The sequence below is a fragment of the Schistocerca piceifrons genome, chromosome 1 (assembly GCF_021461385.2).
Source record: "Schistocerca piceifrons isolate TAMUIC-IGC-003096 chromosome 1, iqSchPice1.1, whole genome shotgun sequence".
In the NCBI taxonomy this organism is placed as follows: Eukaryota; Metazoa; Arthropoda; class Insecta; order Orthoptera; family Acrididae; genus Schistocerca; species Schistocerca piceifrons.
In genome coordinates this window covers 126,459,195-126,477,176 of record NC_060138.1, presented here as the reverse complement: position 1 = coordinate 126,477,176, position 17,982 = coordinate 126,459,195, and the positions used below count along the sequence as shown (strand labels likewise).

Sequence of the window (17,982 nt, the reverse complement as noted above, 5' to 3'; positions counted from 1 at the left end):
TGCGCGTAGTGGGGTGGGGCTCGGCGCTGGACCGTAGCAACAAGCGTTAGCCTAAGAAATATACATGACGGGAAGTACCGCCATCTTGGCGCCAAAGCCACCGATTTTGTTTATTTATATTTAATAATTAACGTCATTTATGACAACATGAATACTAGGATGAGCCTCTGGATGTTTAAAGCTATTTACCATAATTTTGCCTCGTTAAAATTCACACCCGTTCATTAACAAATGCATATCTTAGTAAGTAAGATCTTGATCGGAAATCCACGAACTGTGACGAAACTAGTAAGAGATACGGACTGCGCGCCAAAGTCGGCAGTCGGCGTTAATAGCTCTTCCTGTATTGTTCGATGGTAGCCATGCTCTTGCTTACGAGTAGTTTGTGACATGAGTGTTTCATTATTGGTCTAATAGGAATAAAAGTGATATTACGGCATTCTGAATGTTAATTTCGAGTAAATAGATACCCTAAAGTTGATCGACAGCAATTTCAGATAATTAGCTTCCATCGACAGAGACATCCAATGCGCCAATGAAGAATCTGCACGGGATGACATTTACGAGAGCTGCACCGAGCACAGGTAGAAGGAAATCCGACGACACGACCCACCAAGGCGGATCAAGGAAGGTCCGACTTACACTCGCAAATTCCGGGTGGAAATGCTGACCAGTCATACTGTACGTCACATATACCACCCTCTACGGACTCGCGGGCTAAGCTGAGTAATGACAGTATCAGTTTAGAAGCGAGGGGATCTTGCAAGGTACAATTTACTGTTTAATACACGCGCTACGTGTCCAACATATGTAAATCGTACTCATCTGTACAATGAAATTTTCAGTATTAAGTTATTCATATTTTGGCATTACAGAACTACTGTTGTATTATCGTCAACGAACCTTAGATACTAAGAGCGCTGAAAGAGTGCTGTGTTGTAGACGTGATAATCGAAATATGGACGTTGCGCGGAGTAGCAACGTTTCTGTGGTGCCCTTCCGGTTACTAAAAAGCATGCCCATTTCTGATAGAGATGGGGTAATTAAATACTGTGAATCAAACTTGTGATGATATGTCACAAACAGGTAAGCTAGAAGAAAGTTTTAACGTGATAGTAGTATCTTACTCTGGTTTTGTGATGGTTCAAATGGCTCTGAGCACTATGGGACTTAACATCTGTGGTCATCAGTCACCTAGAACTTAGAACTACTTAAACCTAAATAACCTAAGGACATCACACACATCCATGCCCGAGGCAGGATTCGAACCTGCGACCGTAGTAGTCGCGCGGTTCCGGACTGAGCGCCTGAACCGCTAGACCACCGCGGCCGGCTGGTTTTGTGATCTCTGTATTAAAAATGAAGTAGTCTCCGTTTACGGAATGAACAGACTGTGGGCCAAGTCATACTCAATTTACCGTTGAGATTGACTTGTATTTAATCTGAATGGCCAGCGCTGAAATTTTAATGCGATATTGGCTAGGGGACCTGTTTTCGTGCGTACCTGGTAAAACATCTGTTTACATGGCGAGTGGCAACAGCTGCAGGAAGCACGTTTCCACACTGAATTTTTTAACCTGAAAAGCTTGACAAGCATAATTACTTTAAATCTGTGTACACGACAAAATCTTCATCAGCGTCGACTTCAATTTCTGCACATTTTGTAACTGGTGAAACATTTAGAGTGATTGATTCTGTCAGTTCTGAATCATCCGGTATATACTGAAAATAGTTCCATTTATTTTAGCACATTAATACCATAGATGTACAGCTTGTGTACCAGCGGACTTGCTTTATTTCGACGTCCTAGAAACATTCTGGTTACTCTCTCAGCAGCTTTATTACTGTCTCTGGATTCTTTTCCTCGTCCGGAAATGTATTTTCCCCGTAGGCGTATTTCTTAAGCTCCGGGAAAAAAGCGAAAGTCGTTTTTTGCAAGGCCTGGCATGCGATGAACGAGTCACAACTTGCCGCAAGGGCGCCGGCAACGGTTGCTGTATGCCGCGCAGAACGAGCCTTCTCGTGTAGTAAACAAATTCGCTGTTTGTTTTGAACAGGCCGACGCAGTTTTGCAACACCTCGCAGTAGATGTAAGACTTGATAGTGTACCCTCGAGGCAAAATACGACAAATTGTGGACATTTCCCGCCTCAAAAAGTTGTTGACATGATACTTCGTCGTGAAGTTGGAGTCCTGAAATTTTTCCTCGGCGAAATATGAGTGAGATGTGCCTTCTATAGATTGTCGTTTATTCTCTTCTGCGTGTGGTCAACTGCCAAAGTTTGTAATTCTTCGAAATGTCACCTCTCATAAATTATTTCGTATTTCGTGGGGCGCAGTAGTGGGCTATTCCGGAGCAAATCGAATTCATCCGCTTTCTTCAGGTAGCATTTACGGCAATGTGCATATCCGATAAACTGTACTCCCTGTAGTAGTTCGTTGAAGATCAGTTCTTAACCATTTCGGGAGTGCTCGTGAACTTCAGTGACGGTGAAACTGCTTACGATCGTGATATTTCTTTCCTTCAGTCTTCTCGATGGTTTTATAAGCGAATAAGGATGAATTAAGTAATATGCGTTCCACCAAGAATCGCATCATGCGTTAAATACATGTTTTCAGACTGAATGTTTTAAACTGAATGGCTGGCAAGCATAATTACTTGAAATTGGTGTACACGTCGAAATTCCTTCTTCCCAGCCACAAACTTTATAGAAATTAGGAAAACCTAAGGAATTGGTTTCTCATTATAGTGTTGAAAAAGTCAGTTTCCTAAACCTTCCACTTCTTACGTTTTGCGCTTTGTGATACATCGCTTACATGAAATTCGTTTCATCAGGTATTTGAAGGTTTCACATTTTCAGTTCAAACAGTTATCACCATGATCCCTCCAAGATCCATACACAAGCATTTTCCCATGAAACTTGATCTTCAAACGGCTTACACTGACAGTGAGCTCCACCTAAGAACTAATACCTTAAAGACATGCTGATGGTAATGCTGGTGGAAGAAAATGGAAACTAATGAGTCACTTAATATAATATTAATTACTGTAATTTACAGTCTTTTAAGGTACTCATGCTTTTAAGATGATCCTGAACTTACTGTTCTACAACAAATATTTTTGTTTGATTTTTCTTATATCATAATTTGTCTAACCCCATCATTGTAATATCTTGCCTGTTATTCAGAATTTCAGTACAATAATTGCAAACCCTCTAACGAAATGTTTGATGTTACGAAAGAGATTAATGCGTTCCAACTGATTAAAAAGTAATGAAAATATATAGAAGGTTATTCTCTTATAAAGGATAAATTTGTTCAATTTTCGTACAGGACATGATAATTTCATTTAACTGTACTTGAAATACAATGCAAGACCTAAGTCTTGTGTATAGGGTGACTCAAGTGCCCCTACCGCTGGTTCTTATGGAAGCCTTCAAATACAGGGTGTTTGAAAAAGAACTCCATAGTTTTAAGTATAAATTTAATAGGGAAATTAATGAAAAATTACAGCATTGAGTACATATCATGAAAGAGAATTACTTCAGGTTTTGTTTCGTGTTAGTAGACGACAACGTGGGATCCATTTGTTGCCCTGCACACGTCGTCGAGACGATATTCCACTTCTCGCCACGTACTCACCAACATTTCAGGTGTAACTGTCCCAACTGACGCGACGATTCTTTCCCGTAAATGATTATTGTCTCTGATCTTTTCACTGTACACAACATTTTTTGTGTAAGGAATTAATTTTGAGAGAGTCACGTTGATGCTGAATAACTTCATGTGGATGCTCTACCCCTAAATTTTGCAGTTACGACGTTTTAACTGCTCCACTGACATTAAATGTAGCCCCATCAGAAAAGAGACTTTTTTAAAAAATTGACATCATCAATTCTGTGTGGAAAGTCAACAGCAAGCTTTCGATTTTATCAGTAGGTTTTATTTCATGTAAAAGCTGCCATTTTTAGGCGTGCAACTTAAGTCTTTTTACACACAACATCATACACAGTACCTTTAGGCACTACTAATTGTAGACTACATCTGGCCAATGACTTCTTTGGGCTCCGAACACACAAAACACGAATCTGTTCAACAACATCTTCAGAAGTTCTCGACCGAGCGAGGTGGCGCAGTGGTTAGACACTGGACTCGCATTCGGGAGGACGACGGTTCAATCCCGCGTCCGGCCATCCTGATTTAGGTTTTCCGTGATTTCCCTAAATCACTCCAGGCAAATGCCGGGATGGTTCCTCTGAAAGGGCACGGCCGACTTCCTTCCCCATCCTTCCCTAATCCGATGAGACCGTGACCTTGCTGTCTGGTCTCCTTCCCCAAAAACAACCCAACAACCCAACCCAACAGGAGTTCTCGGTCTACCTGGTGATTTTACTTTTAATATACTACCGGTTTCCTCGAAAGACTATAGCCAATGATGGATAGTTTTTGCTGTGGGTGGTTCACCACCATACTGACGTCCAAAATGACGTTGCACTGTTGTAACTGATTCAGTTTTCATTAGCCAAATAATACAGTGCGCTTTCTGTTGCGGAGTGCACATTGTTGGTGAGTTGCTCTGCACTGCACTGCACGCACGCCTGAAATGAACTGAAATGAGGTAACAGAGGAAAAAAACAGCACTGGTGGCGTCTCAAGGTCAAGCAGACCTGCCAACTGCAGAGGAGCCAAACTTGGAGAGTTGATGAATCAAACACCACAGAATAGAATAGTGTATGTCACTTTGCACAGATTCTAGTACACATTAAAACTAGGGAGTTCTTTTTCGAACACACCGTACTGCAGGTAAGATTTTTATATTCTCTCGCTTGTTACGTGCAAACTATTGGTCCTACAGAAAAAATGAATGGGACCTTTATGTAGCAAATTAAATGCAGTAAAATTTTGTACTAGGATAAGTTTTCGCTAGAGGTTGTTGTTTTCGAATTATTCAAGAAAAAGTTACAAAAGTGGCCTTCAAACGCGTTTTTCTTGAATAACTCGAAAACCATGGCATCCAGCGGAAAACGTATCCCAGTACAAGATTTAGCTACGTTAACTTTCCTACAAAACGGTTCTGTTCATCTTTCCTGTAGGACTAACAGACTACACGTAGCAAGCGAGAGAATATGCAAATATCGCATGTTGTTTTTAAGATGTCGCAGGTTGCATAAAACCCAGTAGCAGGAGGCAGATGTATCATCTTGTATACAAAGGTCACTCAAATGAAAACGAGGCAATGGAAAATAAAGTAAGTAAACAGTTTATTATTTCAAAAGTAATGACTGTTAATACATTTATCCCACTGTAAGACAGGACGGTGAATGCCTTTATGGGAAAATGCTTGTGACTGCCTACGGAACCGTGACTGTATCCAGGACTGCGCCTCTTCGTCCATAGCTCATCGACGACCACGAATGTCTTTCTTCAGTGCTCAAAAGCATACGGAAATCACATGGAGAGAGATCGGGACAGTATAGAGAGTGTGTAAGGTCTTCCCAGTGAATCTTCAGCAGAGTAGTCGAAACAACCTTGGTAACATGTGGGCAGACATTAGCCTGCAACAGAATGATGCCGCCCGTCAACATTCCTGGGTGTTTGGACTTAATGAAGCGCTTCATTTTTGCAAAGTGCCCACATACCACTGCGCTTTAACTGTGGCGCCATGTTCCAGAAAGTCGATGAGCAGCAAGGGCCTTTCAGTCAAAGGAAAAGATCATCGTGACCTTCCGCAGCTCGCGTGCACGGCTTCGGATTTTTTTTTGATGGGGTGAATCCATGTGCTTCCGTTGTTGGCTTCGATACTCGCTTTTCAGCCCAAAGTGCTGACATCATTTTTCGTCTCCCGCGACGATTTGGGACGAGAAACGATATTCTTCATTCTGATACGATTCCAGATGCTGCAGTACATGGTCCGCGGTACTTTCGGAACTCCGTGAGAACTGACGTGGATTGTTTTGAGAAGCTGCTGTCGATGATACTGAAAGGAATTCGCACAAGTGGCACAGAATATGGGAAGCAGTTTCACCTTAATTTATGTTCAGACATGCATGTCTTGCTGTGTTTCCTTTTCTCCAACCTCTGCAATTCCGTGCTAGCTATATAAGAGAACAACAATTACGAGGGGCGTTCAGTTAAGTAATGCAACACATTTTCTATCGGCAATTTTGATTGAACAAAATGTGGGATTTATTGTGACTGGACGTCTCTGTTGGTAGTGTTGACACACTTGTCCACCAGATGGGGCACTCAAGGATGTGTGAAGTCTGGGTTTCAGCCGCATAACAGAAGGCCAAAAAGAGCAACGAAGGACCATTTGTGCGGAACTGCTTGCGTGTTACGCAACTGATAGTGACCATTATTTGTCGAACATCGCCACAGGCGATGAAATACTGGTTGATCACGTCGAACCGGAGACAAAAAGGCAATATATGGAGCGGCTCCAAACCACCTCTCCTCCAAAGAAAATGTTCAAAGCGTCGCTCTCAGCTGGTAAAGTTATGGCGACGATCTTACAGGACTCTGAAGGGGTTATTCTGTTTGATGTCCTCCCTCTGCTGCAACGATCAACTCACAAGTGTGTCGTGCTATCCTCAGGTAATTGAAGAAACGACTTCAGCGTGTTCGTTGCCACAAAGGTGCAAATGAACTTCTTTTTTTCCACGACAACGCAATGCCTCACACGAAGCTGCGCACCCGAAAGGAGCACACAAATTTCATTGGACTGTTCGTCCTAATCCATCCTACATCCAGGACCTCCGAGCTTCGGACTTCCGTATCTGTTTGGCCCAATGAAGAATGCACTCCGCGGGAGACAGTACGTGGATGATGGGGACGTTATTGATACTAAAATATAGACTTTCACGGCCGGAAATGTCATGCCCATTATAATTATCCGGGCTGTTATGCCGTGCTCGTTGATGAATTCTGTGTCAATTCCCAACGTTTCGGCCCCGTCTGCGGAGGACATCTTCATGGAGGTCTGTAGCTCGATGGAAGGTCCAACACACTCACTGGCAGTAGAGCCAGTGAGTGTGTTGGACCTTCCATCGAGCTACAGACCTCCATGAAGATGTCCTCCGCAGACGGGGCCGAAACGTTGGGAATTGACACAGAATTCATCAACGAGCACGGCATAACAGCCCGGATAATTATAATGGGCATGAGGTTATTGATGCAGAACGACGTTGGTTCCGGCAACGATCAGTAGAAAGATACCACGCTGGCATATAGGCTTGCCCAGTGAGGTGACGTAAGGTCGTCGCCTTGAACGGAGATTATGTTGAAAAAGAGGGTTTTCAAGCCAAAGGAGTGGGGAACAATATGGTGTATTGTAGCCCCGAGTCAGACCAAACCACCTGCAGAGGAAAAAAAAGTGTTGCTATAGTTAACTAACGCCCCTAGTACTTAATAAATAAACTCGACCTCTCGCATATTTTTAAAGGATTACAAATGACTTAACCTTGCCGTTCGAGTTTTTGCGTCATGACTATCCCGCTAGTAATCTGACGAGGTGAACAGATCCGCAGTCCCAAACATGTAAGCTAGGGGCGCTGCAGCAGAGGCGCACACCTTGTTGGGTGCGCCGTGTAGCACGGGCCAGAAGCACAGCCACTCACCTCGTAGCAGCCGCAGGTGACGCAGAAGACGGTGCCCTGTGACTCCAGCCGCGGGAACCAGCGCTCGCCCAGCTCGTACTCCGCCAGCCCGAACTTGCAGCGCCCGTCTGCAACAGGGAGGGGCGTCACGTAAGGTGAGCAGCGACACAACATGTCAGTCACACAGCAGCAAACTTTCATCTCGCCACAGGCTCGAGCGATGGCGATAGACTCAGTGGCCGCCTGTTTGGTGTATGGTAACTCAACAGACTGTAATCCGCAGGTTTTGTAGTACAGGGACGGAGTAGTGGCGGCGTACATTTTGTGGCCAGAAAACTAAGCATCAGTGTCTCAGGAGCAATCCCAAACTTGTCTCACGGTGCGTGGGCACACAGAGGCGCGTTTTCTCTGGTGTTTCGGCAGATATTTCCAGTTGCGTTTTACCAACATATAGCTGGATTCAGGCCAAACAAATACTGCCAATCGCCACTTTCCTGCGATGTCTAGTATCGACAGAAAGTGTCGGTTTGTTTCTTGTTACTGGTAACACAACAGCAGAGTTTTACGTGCCCATTCGAAATGGCGGTACCAAGTCAGTCTAGTGCGATATTCCTTTTAATCGGCGTACTGGGTGGCCTAGAGATGTTGTGACAGACTTTGAGGGGCTGTAGAGGATCTTGAGGAACAACGTCATTATACACTACTGACCATTAAAACTGCTATACCAAGAAGAAATGCAGATGATAAATGGGTATTCATTGGACAAATATATTATACTAGAACTGACATGTGATTACATTTTCACGCAATTTGGGTGCATAGATCCTGAGAAACCAGTACCCAGAACAACCACCTCTGGCCGTAATAACGGCCTTGATACGCCTGGTTATTGAGTCAAACAAAGCTTGGATGGCGTGTACAGGTACAGCTGCCCATGCAGCTTCAACACGATACCACAGTTCATCAAGAGTAGTGACTGGCGTATTGTGACGAGCCAGTTGTTCGGCCACCATTGACCAGACGTTTTCAATTGGTGAGAGATCTGGAGAATATGCTGGCCAGGGAAGTGGTCGAACATTTTCTGTATCCAGAAAGGCCCGTGCAGGACCTGCAACATGCGGTCGTGCATTATCCTGCTGAATCGCAGGGTTCGAATGAAGGGTACAGCCACGGGTTGTAACACATCTGAAATGTAACGTTCACTGTTCAAAGTGCCGTCAATGCCAAAAAAAGGTGACCGAGACGCGTAACCGATGGCACCCCATACCATCACGCCGGGTGATACGCCAGTATAGCGATAACGAATACACGCTTCCAATGTGCGTTCACCGCCGCGATGTCGCCAAACACGGATGCGACCATCATGATGCTGTAAACAGAATCTGGATTCATCCGAAAAAATGACGTTTTGCCATTCGTGCACCCAGGTTTGTCGTTGAGTACACCATCGCAGGCGCTCCTGAGTGTGATGCAGCGTCAAGTGTAACCGCAGCCATGGTCTCCGAGCTGATAGTCCATGCCGCTGTAAACGTCGTCGAACTGTTCGTGCAGATGGTTGTTGTCTTGAAAACGCCCCCAACTGTTGACTCAGGGATCGAGACGTGGTTGCACAATCCGTTTACAGCCATGCGGAAAAGATGCCTATCATCTCGACTGCTAGTGATACGAGGCCGTTGGGATCCAGCACGGCGTTCCGTATTACCCTCCTGAAGCCACCGATTCCATATCCTGCTAACAGTCATTGGATCTCGACCAACGCAAGCGGTAATGTCGCGATACGATAAACCGCAATCGCGATAGGCTACAATCCGACCTTTATCAAAGTCGGAAACGTGATGGTACCCATTTCTCCTCCTTACACAAGGCATCACAACAACGTTTCACCAGGCAAGGCCGGTCAACTGCTGTTTGTGTATGAGAAATCGGTTGGAAACTTTCCTCATGTCAGCACGTTGTATGTGTCGCCACCGACGCCAACCTTGTTTGAATGCTCTGAAAAACTAATCATTTGCACATCGCAGCATCTTCTTCCTGTCGTTTAAATTTCGCGTCTGTAGCACGTCATCTGCGTGGTGTAGCAATTTTAATGGCCAGTAGTGTAGGTACCAGTTCCTGCCGCTAGGCCACCACTTCCGCAGCAAGCATACTGTAAGCGGGATGTCTCGCAATGTTGTTTGTTATTCAGTGATCTCGACTGATTGCCACAATCGTCAGTGGAGAGGATGGAGCTAGCTGCTGCGTAGGAAGGCCTTGTCTCCTATGAATGCCATGCTCTGTTACCTCTGTAGACAACAGTTTCGGACACGGGTTTTCATCCGCTGTTTATGTTTCACTTGTATATCAAGGAAGATTGGAAGTTTTAGAGGGTTCCAGTTTGTCTGAAACCATCGTCCGCAGGGACAACACAGCGCCGTATTCACAGGAGATAAGACCTTTCTACGCAACATCTTGCCCCATATTATCCCTGGCGATCGTGGCAGTCAGTCGCGATCACTGAACAAGAAACAATATCGCGAGACGTCTCGCCTACGGTTCGTCAGCGTGCCGAAAGAGCGGCCTAGTCGCAGGCGCCGGCACCTGTAACTACCACGTTCTGAGGCGTTGTTGGAAGACGTTTCGGAAACGGGTTCCTATCCTCGATTTCTTCCTTAAGACACCCTCTACAACCCCTCAAAGTTCCTCACAACATTTCTGGGACAGCCTGTATATTAACGGGCACACTAAAACAGGAAGAATAACCAGTATCCCAGCAGATACACTATGTGATCAGAAGTATTCGGACACCTGGCTGAAAATGACTTACAAGTCATCCATCTGTAATGCAGGAATTCAACATGGTGTTGGCCCACCAGTAGCCTTGATGACAGCTTCCACTCTCGCCGGCGTACGTTCAGTCAGCTGCTGCCAGGTTTCTTGGGGAATGGCAGCCCATTTTTGACAGTGCTGCACTGAGGAGAGGTATCGATGTCGGTCGGTGATGCTTGGCACTAAGTCTGCGTTCCAAAACATCCGAAAGGTGTTCTATAGGATTCAGGTCAGGACTCTGTGCATGCCAGTCCTTTACAGGAATGTTATTGTCGTTTAACCACTCCGCCACAGGCCGTGCATTATGAACAGGTGTTCGATCGTGATGAAAGATGCAATCACCATCCCCGAATTGCTCTTCAACAGTGCAAACAAGAAGGTGTTTAAAACATCAATGTAGGCCTGTGGTGTGATAGTGCCACATAAAGCAACAAGGGGTGCAAGCCCCCTCCATGAAAAACACGACCACACCATAACACCACCACCTCCGAATTTTACTGTTGGCACTACACACGCTGGCCGATGACGTTCATCGGGCATTTGCCATACCCACACCCTGCCATCGGATCGCCACATTGTGTACCGTGACTCATCACTCCACACAACGTTTTTCCGTTGTTCGACCGTCCAATGTTTACGCTCCTTACACCAAGCGAGGCGTCGTTTGGCATTTACCGGCGTGATGTGTGGCTTATGAGCAGCCTCTCGACCATGAAATCCAAGTTTTCTCACCTCCCGCCTAACTGTCATAGTACTTGCAGTGGATCCTGATGCAGTTTGGAATTCCTGTTCGACGCTCTGGCTAGATGTCTGCCTATTACACATGACGACTCTCTTCAACTGTCGGTGCTATCCATCAGTCAACAGACGAGGTCGGCCTGCACGCTTTTATGCTGTACGCGTCCCTTCACGTTTCCACTTCACTATCAAAAATGTTTCAAATGGGTCTGAGCAGTAAACATCTGAGGTCATCAGTCCCCTAGACTTAGTAACTACTTAAACCTAAGCTAAGGACATCACACACATCCATGCCCGAGGCAGTATTCGAACCCGCGACCGTAGCAGCAGCGCGGTTCCGGACTGAAGCGACTAGAACCGCTCGGTCAAACGGTCGGCTGCTTCACTATCGCTTCGAAAACAGTGAACCTAGGGATGTTTAGGAGTGTGGAAATCTCGCGTGCAGACGTATGAGACAAGTGACACCCAATCACCTGACCACGATCGAAGTCAGTGAGTTCCGCGGAGTAGCCCATTCTGCTCTCTCACGATGTCTAATGACTACTGAGCTCGCTGATACGGAGTACCTGGCAGTAGATGGCAGCACAATGCACCTAATATGAAAAAATATGTCTTTGGGGATGTCCGGTTACTTTTGACCCCTTAGTGTACTAGGCAGCACTGCTGCAAGACGGTCGCAGTGCAGGCCAGGAGGGGCACGAGTCGCCACTGGAGTTAATTTTCCTCTTCGTGTTTTGCTGTCCGTGCTAATTATATAAGGAAAAAACGAATGTCGCACAGAGTGATTCGGAACCGCTCCATCGAATGAGCACGTAAAATTCCGTTTTAACGTGACACTGTGAAAGATCCAGGCTGTACGGAGGATGTTACTGGGTTTCACAATCAAATCGCTGAGGGGTGGCCTTCGTCCGGTTGACAGTGACAGAGTGGGCGTTACCGTGTAACAGCATGATTCTTTCCGACAGCATTACTGGGCGACTTGACTTTATCGCGCGTAGCAGTTTCTGCACAGTGGCTTCATAGTGCTACGCATTGATTGTGGCTCCACGTTCCAGGAAGTCGACAAGCAGAAGGAGCCTGCAGTCCAAGGAGACGGGCGTCAAGACCTTACCGGTACCTGTGTGGACACCTTTGGAATTCTTTGGCGGGGGAGATGTGGGATGTTTCCACTGCTGGCTCTGCCGTTTGCCCTCGGCTGTTGGACAAAAAAAATGGTTCAAATGGCTCTGAGCACTATGGGACTTAACATCTGAGGTCGTCGGTCCCCTAGACTTAGAACTACTTAAACCTAACTAACCTAAGAACATCACACACATCCATGCCCGAGGCAGGATCCAAACTAGCGACTGTAGCAGCAGCGCCGTTCCGGACTGAAGCGCCTAGAACCGCTCGGCCACAGCGGCCAGCGCTGTCGGACAGAACAATCCTTCTGCACGATAACTCCCATCCCCACACTGTCAAACGGACGAAGGCTAAGCTTCAGTGATTTGGTTCAAATGGTTCAAATGACTCTGAGCACTATGGGACTTAACATCTATGGTCAGCAGTCCCCTAGAACTTAGAGCTACTTAAACCTAACTAACCTAAGGACAACACACAACACCCAGTCATCACGAGGCAGAGAAAATCCCTGACGCCGCCGGGAATCGAACCCGGGAACCCAGTGATTTGGTTGGGAAACACTGCAACACCCTACATACAGCCCGAGTGATTTTCACACCTCTGGTGACCTGAAGAAAGACATCAGTGGACGTCGGTTTTACTCGAACCAGGAAGTGCAAGACCGGTTGCGGTTGTGGATCCGCCAGCCGCCGGTCGCCTTCTACAAAACAGGAATTCATCGTCTCGTCTCACAGTAGGATGAATTACTTTTGATTGAAAGCGCTCCGTTGTCCCGTCGTGAAGGGTGTTCGGTTTTCATTTGAGTGCCCCTCATACGAAATTAGTGCTGAACATCTTATGCGGGTCATATTGTGTAAAAATTCAGGAGTAACACTAAGAAGACAATGAAATGGGACGATCACATGAAATCGCCATTAGAGGATGTCAATGTGTGATGTCGTCAGCCATACGACCGTGTGATGCCGTCAGTCATACGACCACACCGCCGTCTGAGAGATCGATTCGCCGGATGCGATTCTCTCGATAAACGGAACAGAAGAGCGGCTGCGCTAGCCAGAGAGTACGCAGCCAGCCGTAGTACTTATGCTCGCCGCGAGGCGCCGCCAGGCCACTTCATGTGCAGCAGGAGAGTAGTGCGGTTGTGCCAGTCTACAGTTCGTAGCCGCGCTCAGTGGTCAGCCAGCGCCGATGTTAGTCATCGTCTGCATCTCAGTCATTGCTGACATCAAGTCTTTGTAGCTCCGTTCCAAGTTACTCTTCAAATTCACCGGATTCAACATTCAAGATTACGAGGGATTAATTCGTCATTTGTGACTTGTAAATTATGTCATTCTACAGACGCTTAGTCTAGTCGCGTCTTCTATAGTTGTCAACCAACTAATCATGGAATACACCAAAGTTAAGTAATAAACACTTTCTTATTTTGTACACCTGCTAATTAATTGTGTTTTCCTGTTGTAGCTACCAAGCAGTCTTGGCATAGTAGAACCCACGTCTCCGCCTCCTTGGCTACCTCATATTTGCCATCTCGTGTTGATGGACTCGATTATGGTGGAAGATCGAAAGCCATCAGAATGGAAGACTTGGATTTGTTGGAGGAATTCTGGGAAAGTGCGGTGCATTTGTTGAGAAAATAGCATACAGCACGGCAGTGCGACCAATTGAGACTGTTGTTCCAGCGTTTGTAGTCATTATCAGGACAACAGACACTGAACGAATTGCGAGACGTGCTACCAGGTTCGTAACAGGTCAGTGTAGCCAATATGCTCGGGAATCGTAAATGGGAATCACTCGAATAATAACCACATAATTTTGGGTAAATTTAGAGAACTTCTTTTTTCTTTTTTTTTTTTAAGAATACTGTGCGACACTGGGGTATTTGTTTCGTGGGAATTGTCTTAAATATTTAAATTGTCATTTTATGCTCTTAACGTGTGTTTTTCTCATACATTTCCTTATTTTTTAAACAAAAACGAAATTAAAATTAAAATAATTTGAAACCTGCTAAAGCGCTCCATTTGAGGCACGTGATGCATGCGACGCCAGTGGCTGGTACCAGCTCCTCCTGTCGCGGAGCTCATTCCCAGTGATGTCTTGTTTTGGAATTTATATTTCGGAATATTGGTTAGAAATTGTATTTAGTAGCACACTGTACAAATATATGAACGAGAACTCCTGAAAAATTGTTTTTAAGTGTTCCGAAGAATATAAGAAGATGTGTAAAATGTAGTTGCAACTCGCTTTTGTAGATCCAAATGAGACAGTGGTCACTAGGTGTGTTTCATTTCTGTGAGGATCATTTTGATGTAAGTATACACTCCTCACAAACACGTTGTCGTTTGTAGCGTAATATTTACAGCGATAAATTTCTAACGTAATGCCCACATGATCGATCCTTATTTGGAGCGAGTCCTTTTTTCCGCCGTCACATTCTCTTCTCATGATACCTTATTCTCTATCCTTACTCTCTATCATATTACATGTTAAAATCTATTTCCATTTATTAGTCACATTTCACACCTGATCAATTTCAGATGAATCACTTTACGGAACTGTATTTCATACTTTGATGTAGCTGTTATTCTGAAGAATCTGAGATACCATTTAACGATTTAGGACCATATTATTCTTCGCCAAACAAGTCGTTGACAATAATTTACCATTTCCAAATGTCTCCATTGAGCCAATTGTAAAGCTGTGTGATTTTGAGAAACAGAAAAATCAGTATTGTTTGGTACCCACGAGGAGATGTAATAAGACCAGGGCAAAGTTGGTCCTGCTTAAGCACCTCCTTTCAGCAGCAGTTAAGTATGCAGTAGAAAAAAATCCTGCGTTAACTGCATGTTTTATAGACGTAGTTTTCCGGTGCTTTATATTAATGACCTGGAGGAACAGAAAAACTGCAATGTGTAAAGCGTTATTACGTTGTCTGAAAATGTTAAAATTGAGAAAAGAGAAACCTAGAAAAAAAATAGTTCTGGGAACAACCACAGCACTTAACAATCACAATTATCTTCTGATTGAAAAAAATTTCCATTTTATTTTATTGTGCTCGCTTTCACAAGGAAGCTTTGAAATGACCAGTGATGAATACTGGAACAATGTAAAAGAAATCATCCTCACATCTGCAAATAATCACCTGCAGAGAGCTAAGAAAGGCAGGAAGAAATGGTTCGATGAAGAATGTGAAGAAGCTGAAGACAACGTTATGAAATTACGTAAAAAATGGTTGCAAAAAATTAAGAATCCTGAAATAGATCTTGCTTATCGGCAGGCTCAAACGCAGGCAAACAAAATCAACCGGAAGAAAAAGAAACAATTCCTAAGGCAACAGACTGAATCTATGCATGAATATCATCAAAATAACAACACCCGGAAAATGTATGGTACAACCAACAAAATTAGGAAAGGTTTTAATTACAAAACTAACGTGATTAAGGATTTAAATGGCAATATGACGATTGAGCCAAGAAAAATTTTAGCGACAAGCAAGGAGTGTTTTGACTACCTACTGAATTTTTCTGATAGAGAAGCACCAATTACTACTTAGTTCCAGCAACAGTCACAACTGTGAGGAAATTCCAGAACCCACATATGAGGAGGCAGTAGAGTGTATCAAACGTCTAAAAAATGGTAAAGCAACTGGCAGCAACAGCATCCCTGCTGAGGTACTAAAATATGGAGGAGAAGCATTGCACAGACGTTTATTTCATCTCATACATACACTCCTGGAAATGGAAAAAAGAACACACTGACACCGGTGTGTCAGACCCACCATACTTGCTCCGGACACTGCGAGAGGGCTGTACAAGCAATGATCACACGCACGGCACAGCGGACACACCAGGAACCGCGGTGTTGGCCGTCGAATGGCGCTAGCTGCGCAGCATTTGTGCACCGCCGCCGTCAGTGGCAGCCAGTTTGCCGTGGCATACGGAGCTCCATCGCAGTCTTTAACACTGGTAGCATGCCGCGACAGCGTGGACGTGAACCGTATGTGCAGTTGACGGACTTTGAGCGAGGGCGTATAGTGGGCATGCGGGAGGCCGGGTGGACGTACCGCCGAATTGCTCAACACGTGGGGCGTGAGGTCTCCACAGTACATCGATGTTGTCGCCAGTGGTCGGCGGAAGGTGCACGTGCCCGTCGACCTGGGACCGGACCGCAGCGACGCACGGATGCACGCCAAGACCGTAGGATCCTACACAGTGCCGTAGGGGACCGCACCGCCACTTCCCATCAAATTAGGGACACTGTTGCTCCTGGGGTATCGGCGAGGACCATTCGCAACCGTCTCCATGAAGCTGGGCTACGGTCCCGCACACCGTTAGGCCGTCTTCCGCTCACGCCCCAACATCGTGCAGCCCGCCTCCAGTGGTGTCGCGACAGGCGTGAATGGAGGGACGAATGGAGACGTGTCGTCTTCAGCGATGAGAGTCGCTTCTGCCTTGGTGCTAATGATGGTCGTATGCGTGTTTGGCGCCGTGCAGGTGAGCGCCACAATCAGGACTGCATACGACCGAGGCACACAGGGCCAACACTCGGCATCATGGTGTGGGGAGCGATCTCCTACACTGGCCGTACACCACTGGTGATCGCCGAGGGGACACTGAATAGTGCATGGTACATCCAAACCGTCATCGAACCCATCGTTCTACCATTCCTAGACCGGCAAGGGAACTTGCTGTTCCAACAGGACAATGCACGTCCGCATGTATCCCGTGCCACCCAACGTGCTCTAGAAGGTGTAAGTGTACTACCCTGGCCAGCAAGATCTCCGGATCTGTTCCCCATTGAGCATGTTTGGGACTGGATGAAGCGTCGTCTCACGCGGTCTGCACGTCCAGCACGAACGCTGGTCCAACTGAGGCGCCAGGTGGAAATGGCATGGCAAGCCGTTCCACAGGACTACATCCAGCATCTCTACGATCGTCTCCATGGGAGAATAGCAGCCTACATTGCTGCGAAAGGTGGATATACACTGTACTAGTGCCGACATTGTGCATGCTCTGTTGCCTGTGTCTATGTGCCTGTGGTTCTGTCAGTGTGATCATGTGATGTATCTGACCCCAGGAATGTGTCAATAAAGTTTCCCCTTCCTGGGACAATGAATTCACGGTGTTCTTATTTCAATTTCCAGGAGTGTATAATCTGGAAATCAGAGAACATTCCAACAGAGTGGAGAGAATCATTAATAATCCCTATACATTAAAAAGGAGACAGGGAAGATCCCAGAAACTATAGAGGAATATCATTAGTCAATACAGGTTATAAGATCTTATCTTGTTTATTGCTATGTCGCTTAAAACCATATGCAGAAAATATAAATGGGTATTATCAAAATGGGGGACTGATGACCTCAGAAGTTAAGTCCCATAGTGCTCAGAGCCATTTGAACCATTTTTTCATTATCAAAATGGCTTCCGCAAAAACAGATCCACCACTGACAACAAATTTCTTATCAAGTCAATAAAAGAAAAAGTTTGGGAATATAAGCAAAAAATACGTTATCATCATTTCATGAAAGCTTATGATTTCATCCATAGACAAAGCTTGTGGAATGTAATGATTGAATTTGGTTTCCCAATTAAATTGATAAATCTCTGTAAAGTACAAGCAGGAATTTACTAAATGGATTAAAGTCTGGCCATTTTAAAAATACAACGGGGTTAAGACAATGAGATGCTTTGTCCCCCCTTCTCTTCAATATAGCTTTAGAAAGA

The 17,982-nt window shown here is 45.3% G+C and overlaps 1 protein-coding gene across 1 annotated transcript in view; it reads right to left on the bottom strand.

The window, feature by feature from the left end:
• The window catches only part of LOC124788223 (chordin-like protein 1), a 560,639-nt gene that overhangs the window by 219,300 nt on the left and 323,357 nt on the right, over nucleotides 1-17,982 (bottom strand). The window contains exon 4 of the mRNA XM_047255444.1: nucleotides 7,616-7,722. Within this exon, the coding sequence (XP_047111400.1) occupies nucleotides 7,616-7,722 (107 nt within the window). The remainder of the gene's footprint in view (nucleotides 1-7,615; nucleotides 7,723-17,982) is intronic.